This window comes from Augochlora pura, chromosome 3 (assembly GCF_028453695.1).
Source record: "Augochlora pura isolate Apur16 chromosome 3, APUR_v2.2.1, whole genome shotgun sequence".
Classification (NCBI taxonomy): Eukaryota; Metazoa; Arthropoda; class Insecta; order Hymenoptera; family Halictidae; genus Augochlora; species Augochlora pura.
Genome location: NC_135774.1, coordinates 22300790 through 22315720, shown reverse-complemented (window position 1 = coordinate 22315720; position 14931 = coordinate 22300790). Strand labels below are relative to the sequence as shown.

Below are 14931 nucleotides of genomic sequence, written 5' to 3'. Positions count from 1 at the left end.
CATGCCAGAAAACGTGCATTCCCGAACAGGGGAGTAGAGTTAGTTTCCTGTAGGAGTAGGAGGAGAAGGCAGAGGAGAAGGAGTAGATGTGAAGGTGGCGGGTAGCGGGGGTGGTAGGGACAGTAGTGTTAGTAGCGATGGTAGTAGTGGTGGAAGCCTTGGGTACCCAGCGGCGAGGCATCGTTCTAGCGACGACACGAGGTCGCGAGGAGACACGAGGCGTACCGAAGCGATCGCGGGGAAGACCGAGGTTCGTCGAGTACGTCCGAGGTCTTACGAGGTCTCACGAGGCCACGCGAGATCGCACGAGGCCGCGGCCGTCGGGGTGGGGACTGTTGGACGCTCAGTAGCTCGGTTCAGTCGAGCCAGCGCCGTGACCGGAGTTGGAATAGTGGCTGGAGTTCTGTGTGCTCGAGTAGGCAGGCGTAACAGCTCGACCTGCGGGTTCTAGTCGTGCCCGAGTCACGCGTTCGCGAGGAAAAATTTAGTCAGGCTGGCTGACACGAGGGTTCGAGCTTATTCGGATCGCGAGCCTTCCGTTCTCCCGTTATCGCGTGCTCCGTTACACTTGTCTTTCTTCCTCTCTCGGTCTAGGTATCGCTCTCGATTTCGCTCTCGTTCTCTCTTCGTTTCTCGCCCGTGCACACGTACAAGCGTACACAGCCGTACGTAGGCGTACACACACACGCGCACAGAGTTTCGGACCGTTTCGTCAAGAGAGCACGTCCGTCGATTCTCGATTGTCGTTCCATTCGGTCGTCGCTGTAATCGACTGTCGCGAAGGCCTGTTTCGTCTCGCGGTGAACACACGACGTCAGTGAAAATGCGGTAGTGACAGTGAATAGTTACCGTCCGAGGACTGCGGGGAGCAAGGGAATATATATCCCTGGTTACGTTTCGCAGGCGCGAGGACGCCACAAGTTTGCCGAAGAGAAAATCGAAGTGAGACAGGAAATATTTTCGGGAGAGGCTTCTCGAACGGTCAGGCCTCTCGAGAAACCAGCGGAAGTTATGAGGAGCTCGTGTGTTCGAGGACCAGGAATTTACGCGCATGTGTCCAGTGGGATTTAGTGCCGGCGACAAAGCGTTCTTTCCAGATCTGGATACTTTGCTCTCGACACCTACCGAACCTGGATTATCTCATGTCAGGATGGCGCTGGCGCGGTACGTACTCTCCGTATACTCTGTATACACTATATACGGTACATAAGGTGTAGAATGTGTAGAAGGTATATACGTGTATACGGTATACACTCGACGCAAGAGCTTGAACGTTGTGCCACGGCTGCCAGGGTGGGTCTTTGATCGAACAGCATTTATTTTTCTTCTTCTCCCGTTTCCCGTTCTATTAAATGGCTCTATCGATCCGACACCACAACCAACTTGGCGACTTCCAGAGCTATACTCCTTTCGCATGGCCCCTGATTCATTGACTTTTTCTCTCGTTAAATGACTATGTTTAGGAACAGAGACAACATTTATAGGTGAAGATTAGATGGCAACCGTGCAGAGCTTAAAACAATGTCAATACTAAACGATACAGTTCGGTCAACAGGAAATTATACCGCTCGCAAAGTCCTTTAATTGTTTGTCGATGAAATTTCGAGAGACATTTCATAGGTTCAAAGGTAAAACGTTTTTCTTGAACGTAGCCGATTCTCTCGGACGCAACCGTAATTTGCTCGGATCAGGGTAATCGATTCGCGTCGGTATCGCGCTTCTGAAAATTTGACAGATGCTCGCGACGGAAAGTTTACCAAGTGAATTTGAATATTATTTTCACGAGTACAATGGGTAGGGTAGATTGCGCGATCATACTTCGCGAGGCTACCGGTGCCCCTTTGTTTTGAAGTATTCGGCCGCGGATGCCGGTATCTGCCATAGAGTGCGCGCTGGTCAACGACCCATCCCTGCCATGGCTATATGTAGTCACTGATTTCGCAGATTTACATCGCGGGCTACGTTCGCATAACCTGCGGGGACGGCCATTTTCCATTTTCCGTTCTTCGCCCTTTCGTCGCCGACGCTTACCGTCTTGGTCGTTATTAGTTTGAAAGTTCTTGGTCAAGTCGCTTGCGTGGCGAAGGAAAGAGACGTCAAGGTTAATACACCTTTTTACGTTGCGAGCCGACCTTCCGAGTCCGATGCGGGCACAGTCACGGTTCCACAATCCGCCTTTATGCTGAAACGTTTGACCGTGAATACGAGCTGTTGGAATTCGAACGTAGAAAACATTGAATTCTAGTCGCATCGGCTTCCGTATTTGCCCGGGACGCGGTCCGACAAAAATTCTTTCGTTGATCCCCGCCTCGTCCAGGCCAGTGGCAGTCCCAGAACTTGTCGAACATCTCTTCTGTTTACCCAACTAATCGGCAACGATACTTAACACATTACCGACAGGAAACGAGAATTCTCATTTTATTCTACGCGCTGTACACATATATATTTATTAGTGTTTTCCTGACAGTTGAAAATTTCAATAAAATATATTAATTACAAAAATACTTAGCACATTTTTATCGTCGCATAGGAAAGTTGTAGTAAAGAAAAATCCATCGTTGACGCGTTAACACGTTTAAGCTTTTAATATTCGAATCAAATTTTCTTTATTTAGATCCTGTAACAAGAATTGGTTCCCGAGCGAATAACTATTATTATGTCATAATTAATCATTTCGTTGTCTCTGTTAAATATCGAAATCAAATGGGAGACCATAAACACTACACTAATATCTTCAATTGTGCGGTTTCCTGTCTATAAATGTATCAATAAATAATAACAGTAGCCAGGTTTAGACAAGCCAATTATGAATGCCAGTGGAAACATGGGTAGCTTCGAGACCGATCGAGCCGTTACTCGGTTGCGTGTATATTTCTGGTTATTGATCATTTGAAATAATAGGAGACACTCGTGTCTGTTTTCCGTACCCGTGTCATTGACCAATCTACAAGCCACCCGATTCGCTATAAATGTTGTGTTCGTTCACGGTTACGCTCCGTACCGTTTTGTATACGACTTTCTCTCTGTCACAGGTTTTTATCAGTACGATACTACGGTGCTAGTAAACAGCCTTTGTGTCTCATAATTATGTTCGTATTTTACCGAATCTCGAAAACCGTTCAACAATTCCTGTATTCGTATAATCGCCGGGATTGCTAATTAATTTAGTATGTAAATAATTTACATACTCGCCGGGATTGCTAATTAATTTATGTATGTAAATTATAACTTGTTATTAATTTAGTATTGTCTTTCAGCGCTAAAAGGTATCGCAAAACCATACCTAAATTAAAAATTACAAGTAGTCGATTTTTTCCGTGACTTTTAAATATTTTAAGACTCTGGATCGAAATTGACGTTGCTGTAAACACTTGACCGGGGTTTAAAACGATCTCGATATTGCTCGCGAGATGACTGGCAAGTGTCGGCGGTACACGCGGCACTCGAAGGTGCTAAAATGAAATGGTACGGTACGATATGAGATACAGTAATAGAACGTGGAGAGAATTAGAGAATTAGGAGGCGCGTATGGCTGGCGGTTGGCTAGGGGGAATGGGCGTGCACAGAACCGGCGGACCTCCTCGATGGAACCTATTAGTCATTAGTCATTACTTCCTGCTGCGAGATACGCTGTCGGGCAAACCGATGAATCACGAGGCTATAAACAGATCTTCGACTTTATAATTGTAAGTTAATGAACGCAGGTCGCGCCCGTGTGGGACCCATCACCTGTACGCTCCTAACCTTGGCATTGCGAAAACTGCTCCGTTTACGCCAACTTGCATTCGAAACGCTTGACTCGGTGTAATTTTCCAAAGCCCCCGATGTATCAGACGAAATATCGGAATATCCGCGTGAAAATCGATTTTCACGTTTGCTCTTCGTGCTCGGAGAAACTACGATTTCAATTTGTATAATTCGCAATCGTGGCGAGATTAATTAAAGCTTTGATTTCATTTCTCCCTACTATTACCATTTTTCGTAACAGCCGATCTCTTTCTCTCGCTCGCTCTCACTCGCTTTCTCGTTATCTCCGGCATGTTTACACGGCCGATAACATTACTTTGTAAGTCTCGCCGATTAACTTTGCGTTTAAAACGCGTACCGTATCGCGACGAATATTGTTTCGAGCGACATTCGTCGTACAGCAAACAACCGGCCCAGTCAATCGATTCGAACTGTAATGCGTTTAACGTGATTTCCGTTGACACTGATCGACGCAGAATCGACGGGACGGATTCGCTTTGAGTTATGCTAATTGCTTCGGACGACCTTCGCGCTGTCGCTTCATCGGGCCGGAGAGAATTTTCCTGATTTATCGACATTCTTACGTGCTTCGTTCCAGCGAGATTAGAAAGATATTTTACTCGGAAATTGTTCGGAGAAATGGATCGAACGGGGACGGCTCCGCTCGCTATGAAAAGTAATGGGAAATTTCAGTTGCCATATTTAGCGCGCTTCCTCTCTCTATCTCTGTTTCCATCTCTCCTTTTCTCTCGCGATCGTCGCGTTGGCATTTAACCACTTGTGTGTTGCAATTTCTTTGAAAAGTGAGTAAGTCGCTGTAATTGTACTTTACGTTCCAGTTTCTTCGTATTTTGTTGAAATACAACGCTCCTATAAAACAATTAATTTAATAAAGATTATTAAAGTCTATGTCTTTCAGTTCGCTGTTTTTGTCGAGTATACTCGTCGAAAACAGCTAACTGCTTAAATGTCGCGTTGCCGTAATTAGGAGCACGTAGAGGCGCGCGGAGCTTGGCGGGCGATAAAGTTGACCGGTTCGTTAAAGACCCGGGAGCATAAAAGTTTCAGCATAACGTGCTGATTGTCGAGTTAGATGAATCGGAAAAGCTCTGACCTTGCCTGCGTCGTTATCGTGTTTGCGTCATAATATTTTCTCGTTGCTCGATGGAGTGGGAAAGAAAGAGGGAACCACCAAGACTGAAAGAGAGAGAGCGAGCGAGAAAGACAAAGAGAGAGAGAGAGCGAGCAAGGGAACACACAAAGCCAGAAATCGCTTTGAATGTCGGTGTCCTTTGTCCCCACCACGATGCAGCTGCTGACCGGCTATCATTGTTGGCCGTGCAGTCGTGGCTATAGCTCTCGTATACGCGCGTGCGCGCACACGCGATCGTGTTATTCAGCTTCTCTGGCAGAGGGAACGCGTATCAATCGCTTCTGCATAACGCTTCCTTGATCTAAAAGGTAATTTGACCCTTTTAATAATTAATAGTAACGACTTTGCTACCCCGAAATAAAATACCCACACCTACCCGTTGAACTATCGTTTTCTTTGAGCCGGTTATCGTTTAGTAATTTTTTATAATAATAATAATTACTCTATGATTACAACTATTTATAGTTATTAATAATGATTATTATTGTTACTATTAATATTTATTTAATGTTATTAGCTATCATTTCCTTTGAGCCCGTTATTTTTTACTAATCTTGTATAACAATATTAATTATTCTATGATTACAATTATTTATAGCTATTAATAACGATTATTATTCTTACTATTAATATTTATTTAGTGTTTACGAATTAAAACACTTTGTTACAGAGATAATAGGAATCTAGAGTCGCAATAACGGTAGCACATCTTACATACACAATTCAGGCAATTATATTCGCCAAATATTGCGTTTCTATTTCTGGCACCGATCGCAAAATTCCGATAAGATTTTCACATGTTTTCGAACGCGGATTTCGATAGGTTCGTTCGGTTCTCGAGGTCGCCGACGACGGGGTTCGCGAACGTGAACCTTCATCGCGAAGAAGGGTATCGTACGAATGAAATTCTACATGTAGAAAACAAATTGCCTGTATCCATCCAGAACCGAATGGTAACTCGAACCAGAAAACTAACGACGTTCTCTTTGAATTACACGCGTGGTGACGATTACGCAAGCTCTCTCGACCGCTCGTCGTAAATATTTTTCCGATCGCGTCGCGCAGAACAGTTTTCCGTCGGAGCATGGATTTCCAGAGCTGATCAACGCTGACTTTGCGAATTGCCAAAAAGGGGGAATAATACGAGAGAAGGCGGTGCCCGTGCTCTCGCACGCGCTCCGTTAATCGTGCCTGTATCGATCGCGAACGCAAACGGAGGGTGTACCGATAAGTAGACACGAGCGGAATACATGATTATGCGTATCGTAATAGGCAAATTTAATTAACGAAATGATATTTCTGAAACGGAGGCGATCGACGATTATCAGCCGGATTGCTTGTATTGTAATTTGGTCTACGCTGTGTACTCATTTACTTGCTGTGTCTACAGTGCGAGTTGGCGCAGTATCTGTGTTTATTTCGACCAGAGGTTGGAAACAGTTGTGATATCGGCTCGTGAAATAGTTATGGAGGTCTGACAATACTCGTAACAATTATTGCGATTAATTCATTTCGGTTTTGATTTTTTAGAACCGATATAATATTGGACCTATGATACATAACAGTTTAAAACATTTATTTTTAGAACCTTTCCAAACATCTAATTTCGACCCAAATCATTTGTCTCTTTATAGAATTTTCTGTTGAGCATATCCGTGCACTGCGACACGCCATTTTCAGAGGAAGCTCTAGCCTTCGACGACGACACACGAGCTTCCTTTCCTTCGAAGCGTGTGGAAACAATGCGACGAAGTCTCCGATCGATGATTGCAGCCCGTGGCGCGTCTGTAAAATGACCGATACCGATACCGATATTGAAATCGATACGGTTGTCGTCGTATACGAGTTCCGTCCTCGTATACGAATTTCCCTGTAGATGGAGACTTGGATCCTCCATCGAGCAACGTTTTCTTCGCACTGTCTGTTGATCAGAAAAAATCTGGCATTGTAGCCGAGTCCTTTCGACCGTAGTCCCTATCTTTTACGACCTCTTAAAACCCACTTCTAGCGGTAAACGAGAAGACCAATAAACTAATCGACGCTCGAAGCAAGGTAGATTGGTCGCTCGTTCCGCGTAATCGCGGCTCTTGTGCAACGCGTAACTTAGCCAATAATAATCAAAAGAATGGAACGAAAACCATATGGAGGAGACTAGGTGGATCGGGCAAACGATTCTCCTTGTCTCTTGCCCCTTTGCGTCACTTAGTTTATGCGTAGTATTTTATTATCTTCTTCCTGATATCGCTGTCAAGTTCTTAACGTTTTACGTTGACATAGGCGTAAAATATCCGTGAAATTACTTCACGCTTCATAAATATCGGACACATATTTAAGACATGTACGATAAGCGTTTAAAATAATTGTATGATAATATATTTAATTGTATAGTAACATAAATATAAAAAATATGTATATAGTACAGCAGGTTTGCCGTATAATACAATTAAAAGTTATTCAAGATGCTTATTGGTAATAAGTAATTACGAATAATCATGTCTTCATCAGGAGAATCCGAAGTTAACGCTTTAGGGATAAATCAACGGTCTCGTATCTTGTAATTGTTGCATCAGTTTCACTTTGTCTCGATTGTTCCACGCCTCCTGACTCCCGTCGCGCGTCTCGCTCGCATGTGGTCCCGTGTATGGTACACGCATACACCCAAACGAGGCATAGACGCACGAGTATAACATGATCCTAGTCGAAAATGACGCCTACAGAAAGCGAGATGGTGACGGCTGTTAGAGGACCTAGTTTGTTTACGATCGGCCAAGCTCGGGTGCCTCGTTAAAAATCCTATTTTTTAAATGATCCCTTTCTGTAAGGGAATACAGGAAAATAAGGGTCTGCCAATGAGGAAAACATGATTACCATATTTCTGCGAGGTTGTTAATACTTTGCACTCGAAGCTATTTCAATTGCAAATCTGTAATAATTTTTCTGGTTTCTAGCATTTCCATTTTATATAATTCATTCTATGCATATTAAATCTCGCGACACGTGCAATAGTTACTCTTTCAATAATTTTTAAATCTAAGCTTCGACAGTATCTATAAAAATAATTTTGGAATGTACTGAAACAATTTTAATGGCGACTCTGAGGTGCCGCTAAAAATGATCATGCCACGTTTCAAAATAATTTTTATCATATTCATCTATATTTAGAAAATTTTTAAGAGCTCTTAACTGTTGCACGAGTCACAAAATGCAATTCCATAATATATAAAATGCTCCAAGTTATATAAAATGGCAACACTGCAACCCTAAACATGTATGTATCTTGGATTTCCACTTAAAATGGCTCCGAGTGCAAAAGGTTAACATAGGTGAGGTCTTACAATTTTTCACAACTGACTCTTTCTGAGCAACGGTCAGTAGATAACAAATAATGCCCTTTGGCCGTTTATCAGCTTCGAGCATCTACTCCCGCCGCTAATTCTTTTTATACTTCCGCGCACAGATATATCTCTTTTGCAACTAATTATGGCAAGGGAGACGCAACTTCATTCATCGTTTATTCACCCTCATTCATGCTTTTATCCCGACTCGTTCCATATTCATGACCAAGTCGAAGCGGAAATACTAGCGTGGTATTCGGCTATTAACTTCTCCTGATATATTAACTAAGAGTTTTGTTCAACACCAGATTTACTAAACCCGTCGGAATAACGTGTACCTTAATTGTTTAATACGATCATTCAGATTTTAAAGATACATTTATTAGTTATTTATTGCACATATTACTTGCGGCAATTATTATAATAATACCTGTTAAAAATCGGAATAAATTATTATTTTTATAAATTAGTATAAAATAGCTGCTTCTAGTGTTCCGTAAATGTAATGTTAAATATATCGCATTTATCTCTAAAGCCATCCTTTTATATACTGTTTTTATAATCAATTCAACCGTCCGAATAGAATTTTTATAAATACAAATAAATATAGCAATCGTATCGATGTTTTTAGTTGTTGGAATAAACTTGACTCAGATATTAAACATCGTATCACATATAATTTGTAATCACTTTATGCATCCGAAGGTTTATACCCGTTAATAAATAATGAATAATAATTCGTCGGGATATTAAACGTTTCATCAGCATCGTTCGAATTAGCCTTTCCGAGGTCGCTGCGAACCGGATTACCGATGTTCGTCCAAAATGCATTTACGTAAATACGTGCACATTGGAATTTTCCTTGACTCATGCACCGGCCAGCAAATATTTCAAAGGAAAACGGAACAATTCTGTAGTCTTGACACAACGTAGAATTTTATTTTAGTATCATTGTTCCGGTAATCACAGTTGACTCATCATCATTACGTTCGGTTGTCTTCTACCCTAACCGCTAACGCTCGTAATTTGCTGAGTACGCTAACAGTCCCGTCACCCATAAGAAATTACCAAATTAAGATAGCAATTATACTTTTTTTAACTTTAGCAATTTATTTCTGTATCTCGTTTTGTTCTCGACCGTAGCAAATTTCATTTATCACCGTTTGCTCACCTTTTATTGTCTGTTCAAACAATTATCCCTTTCTATCCGAGATTTGAAACACAAAATGTTCGGCCGTTAAAGTATTAAAACGAATAAACCAGCAATGCAAAGAAAGGACAAAGCTGCAAATTCAATTCGTCCGTCTAATGAATCCACGGTCGAGAAAGCTAAGCTGGGACTAGGCCTCACCTCCGACCGGTTTCGTTTATTCTGCTAGTCAGCAACGAGCAATTATCGCGTCCGTCCCGACCGAGCCTGTTTGGGCTTATCCGGGGGGCCCGATATATGTACCTGCCGGTGCTTTAACAGCTACGTTTCTATTCGTCGTCTTCGCGAATTAACCTTTACCTATTTGCGTGTTTGCACGTTTATGTAACGCGCGCGCGGCTCGCTTCCGTTCCCCTCACGGCTCACGGCCCACGGGTCCGCAGCCTCTAGAATCGCGCAGCGTCCTCGTTCGAAATTGTTTAGAACCGCCGTGTCCAATTGGCGCCATCTCGTCGCCTCGAATCTGCAAACAATACCCTTTTTTTCGTGGTACTTTATTCATCGAACGAGTCCTCCTCGATTGTCAAAGTTTTCTCCGCGTACGTCGTTGCCGAGGTCCTTGAGAAACGATCGTTGTTTATTACAAAATCGTTGGAACTTCCTACTCCTCTCCGACTCAATACGACGATCGGTTACATAGTACTTCTGTCGCAACTAATTTCCAGCTGTTCGTGCTGATAACAGTAACCAAGAACTCGGAAATGTTCCAACGATGTTTCGCGGCGATACGGGAAGATGCACGATAGCGTCGTTTTCTCAAGTGTACACACACGCCTGTATCGAAAGATTTTTATCTCTACAGCGTCGTCTTTTAGAAACGCGCGCGTCCGACTGCTACGGTTTTTTGGAATAGAATCCTTCCCATTTTCAGCAATTGTATAAATTCAGTTTTAAATTACACAATCCATTTCTTAAGTTCGACTTGAAATCTTTCAATTTTAAAATATTATCCAAGTACAAATTATTTAATATTACTTTAATAATATTACTAATATTAATTTTTACTAATATTGATTTAATATTACTAATAATGCTAATTATAAATTCATAAATCTAAAATTATTATCAGTTTTAGATAATTCCCTGCTGAAGTACACCGTCGTAAATGCAAGATCGTAAAATTAAAGAGAAATTAGGCGATTTACACACCAATTATGGAATATTAGAAAGCAGATTTTAATAACGGTTTTCTATATAGTAGCTGGCACACTTGAAGTACTGAATCTAGTTTTCATCATTTTTTAATCCATATGCAATTGGTATCAAATTTATAATAATTCAAACGTTGGGAAGAGTTTTAAGAAGGTACTAAAAGTTGTGAGCATTAGGCAATTTTTTATTTGACTGCTTAAACAATTACTGAGGAAAGAATATCAATTGTAAGTGCTAATCCTTGCAGCCTTCGTGTGTAGAATAATTTTAACAAGTAGATGCCAACAGTATTTCGGCAGCTGGGTAAGCAGTCGAGCGGCAAGCGCGCACGTCGCTGAACGCTCGTAATCCAATTTCGAAACAAACCACGTTTTTTTCAGACATATCCGATATCCAAGGACTGCTTTCAACCAAAGTTAATCTGTGTTCCACGTTTCTACAAATTAAAATATGAAAACTTGCGAGCAAAATTTTTTGCCTGAAATGTACTCTTAATTTTAAAATGTTAACATTTTGGTAACAAGGATTTTTTAGAACTGCCAAGCATATTTTCCTCACGGACTATAAATTACGTGACGTTTACTGAAATAATAAAAATATACAATGTGCTATCTATATGTCGATATATGTCCTGGAACGGTTAACACATATTTTTGACTCGATAATATTCTAGCTGGTGTCGAGAAGAATTTAACGAGCTGCTATACTGTAACCTTAAACCTTGAAACAACGCTAAAATGCTTTTTGTGCCACCTTGGATTTTTTTACGACCTCATCTGACTCGTTCAAGCGTGATGTAATGAAACACGTTTGATGATATCTTTCATACTTGGCAAACGGCGTTTACCATAATCAAATTTACCAGCTTCTCCTACGTTAATCGGTTAATAGAAAGATGAGCGGATATTTTTCTGCTAGAAAAATAAATAAGTAAATTTGGTGACAAAAAGGGAACATTTCTTTAAACACCGCCTCAAAGTTTAAATTGTTTCAATATTGCGACATTCGTGCATGAATTATAGAATCATTAGCGACTAATTAAATAATTAAAATACTTTCATTAAATAATTAAAATGTGTTGGTACATGCTCTTTTATAAGTTTCTAGGACAAAGGTTTGACGTCCTGGCACGTACGATTATTTAAAATGGCTAATATTTTCAATTTTGATTTTTTGCAGCGTTATCAACAAATATATACAAAAGTTTTTGGGAACATAATACCTGAAAAATTAAATTTTGATCGTGATAAACGGGTTTGCAGCCCACCGTGCGGCGGTATGATCAGCTCGAGCATCCCCTCGACATTATTTCCCCAAGAGAAGGAACGGTTCGAGACTCTCGAGAAATACTCGTTTGCGTTTTCATCGAAGCCCGGGGAACGAAATAGGGTCTGTTCGAGAGCGTCTCTGGACGCGGTGTTTGATCGGTCTCGATTCGGGAAATCATTTTCAAAGCGTGCTATTATTATATCGCGACGAGACTCGAGGCCAATCGATGTCCAGTGCGCGATGAAATAAAGCCGAGCACAAAGGCGAACGAGCCTCGGCCGGTGAAGGGAGTCGAGGGGTCGAGGGGCGGACAGGCCGAGGGCAGAAGGGCAAGAGGGGATCGGAAGCAAAGGAAGGAAGGAAGGTTGTCCCTCGCTAGCTCCGCAACCTTCGACTTCAAGGGTACAGGGCCGTAGTGCGACGTCCCCACGGTTTTTCGCTCTTCTCTCTTCGTCCCCCCCCCCCCCCCTCCCTCTCTCTCTCTCTCTCTCTCTTTTTCTTTCTGACGGGCGTGGAGCGGCCGGGACCACGAGGTTATGCAGCTATTATGGCGTTTGCGGGGTTGCGGGACTGCTGGCCAAAGCATTCGCTCACGAACTTCGTCCCCTCCCATTGGCAGACCCTACACCAATGGCGAAAAACGTTCTTTAAACGTCCAAATTGAATACGTCGAGCGTTTCATTATTTCGCGTACGCGTCCAATAAATAAGCGAAAAGGTTTAAATCGTTGAACGGACACGAAGGACGGGTTTAAGGCTTTTGAAACAAGTGACGAGAGGTTCGGTCGAATTAGAGGGTAGGGTCGTGAACGAAGGTTAATAGCCATAATCCGGGTTTATTTAACCCTTAACTGCGACAGCCATTAAAACCTTACGTAAGCGCTATTTAGCGCTCTCACAGACCGCTAATGTTTACCACGTTATTATTGAATTAAAAGTGGCTAATAAAAAATCAATATTAACTGTTTCCACTTTGACAATTAGTAATAAACGTTTCAACTAGGATGGTTAGATTGAATACAAGCAAGTGTGTTGAAAATATTTTTTTTACAGTTTTTCTTAGAATTACATCGTCACCACAAATGAACAATTAATTAGCAGCGGTCTCGTAGAATAGTAATTGTAGTGGTTAAGGGTTAATCAGTTTTTGTTGCTCTCGATTCCGTGTAATTCCTGATCGATACGGTAGCTTGTTAATCGAATAACGCGCGAATAGAGGTGGCGAGGATTCTCTGCTCCTCTTCTCTCTCTCTCTCTCTCTCTCTCTCTCTCTCTCTCTCTCTCTCTCTCTGTCGGTCGTTCTTTCTCTTAGCCTGTGTCTCTCGTCGGCAGAATTAATTCACCGAGTTAACAGCGCAATTAGTCGACGCTGCGTCCGACAACACTCTCGACACAGCTGCGTGAAACGGAGAACCGCTGCCGGAGAAGGAGCTTTTGTCCGGTTCACAGCCCGGAGTGCAATTCGGGTTAATTGGGGAACAAGAGAAACAAAGTGAGAGAATGAGGGAGAGGGAGAGAGAGAGAGATTTTACGGAGAAGGGCGTGGGGTCCTCGCCTCGTCTCGTCTCACCTCATCTCGCCTCGTCTCGGGTACTTTAGCCCTTAACTCTGACTTCCAGTCGACCGAACCGAGAAAATCGATGGGAACCGACAAAAGAAAATTATCTGCGCATCATCGCGCGCCTTGGGATAATATTGTGAGCTTTCGGCGTGTTTCTTAAAACTGTGTTCTTTGTTAGGGGACTACAATAGACGCGAAAATATCTCGAGATCTTATCAGTTTATTACCGAAATTCTGTAAACATTGCTTTATCACCTGACCTTAGAGTCCCGTAAAGCTGTACAGGGTGTTCCACCGAGGGTCATAAATGACTCTCAAAAATACTATTAGTCCCCCGGGTCTATTCGCAAATAACGAAATCGATTCGACAAATACCTACCTGTTTTTTTCTATTTTGTCGGTTCTCTTATTCTTATGTGAAGGAAGTGCATTCGAATAGCAAATGAGCATTTTTATTTATAAAAATTAATAACTCGTCCGAAAATATATATATATAACATTTTATTTTAATGTAAAGCATGTTGGTAGTCATCGGTTGGATTGGTAAGGGGTTAATCGTCAAACTAATGTAATATTAATTTCACATAGTTACTAAACAGATTTTCCTATGGAAATTATTGAACCTTGTGATTCATGTCTTCCTATTCGTCTAAGGTATTGATACAAAATATTTTTAGTTTGCATAGAGCTCCGCAGTCTATTATATTTAGACTGTTGCTACAGTCAATATCGCACAAAGGTGTCATTATCGCGAAAAAAGTCCAAACATTTACAAAACTTGATACATTAATTGGAATCCTATTTATATGATTTGACATAACCTGACAATGTACAGCAGAACTCTTGAGCTAAGAAGCGATTGGCGGGATAGAGTAGTTCTAAGAACTTCTAGATGGAAGTTTCTTTGTTGCATTCGATGCTGAATGGTCGACTGCCCTTCGTCAGCGGTCGTCGGTCGTAGACCGTTTGTTCCTTTGAATTTCCCAGTGCGTTTCTTGAAAGCCGAACCTGGAACGGGCCGAGAACAAGCACCAATGGCGAGAGGCTGGCCGGCGAGATTCGTGGTGCAACGGGCCGAGGGAGCGGGGAGGCGAGAAGAGAAGAAAAGGCCTGGACCTTCTCGCAGGACTCTCGGTCGTCCTTCGATAGGGCCATAGGGTTGCCGCGGTGTCTGGAGCCTTGTTTTCTCTATCCTTTATCCTTCCTGACCGAGTCGAGAACGAACGCGAGCCAAGGGCAAGGGAAGCTCCCCTGGATTTCTCTCTGCTCTCTCTCTCTCTCTCTCTCTCTCTCTCTCTCTCTCTCTCTCTCTCTCTCTCTCTCTCTCTCGACTCGTTTCCAACGGGGGCCACTGGCCCCGACTATGTGGGATATACCGGACGACCTTGGGTCTCATGGCCAATTTGCGAGGTCCATTCCCTCCAGATGGGCCCTTACGGCCGTCTTATTAACCACCGGGCCCGCTTCTCGGTTCTCGCTTCCCCCTCCCCTCATCGACCGCGGAA

General features: G+C 42.5%; 1 protein-coding gene across 5 annotated transcripts in view; it reads left to right on the top strand.

Moving 5' to 3' along the window:
- Window positions 1-347: 347 nt before the first annotated feature.
- The window catches only part of Rdx (BTB/POZ and MATH domain-containing protein rdx), a 47178-nt gene continuing 32594 nt past the window's right edge, over window positions 348-14931 (top strand). For 2 of the 5 annotated variants that reach the window (XM_078196751.1, XM_078196749.1), the window contains exon 1: window positions 348-1164. In XM_078196751.1, coding sequence (XP_078052877.1) covers window positions 1052-1164 — 113 coding nt within the window. In that variant the 5' untranslated portion in view covers window positions 348-1051. Of the gene's footprint in view, window positions 1165-5101; window positions 5209-14931 lie in introns of those variants that run through there. The other 3 variants (XM_078196752.1, XM_078196750.1, XM_078196753.1) reach the window with 2 other exon arrangements.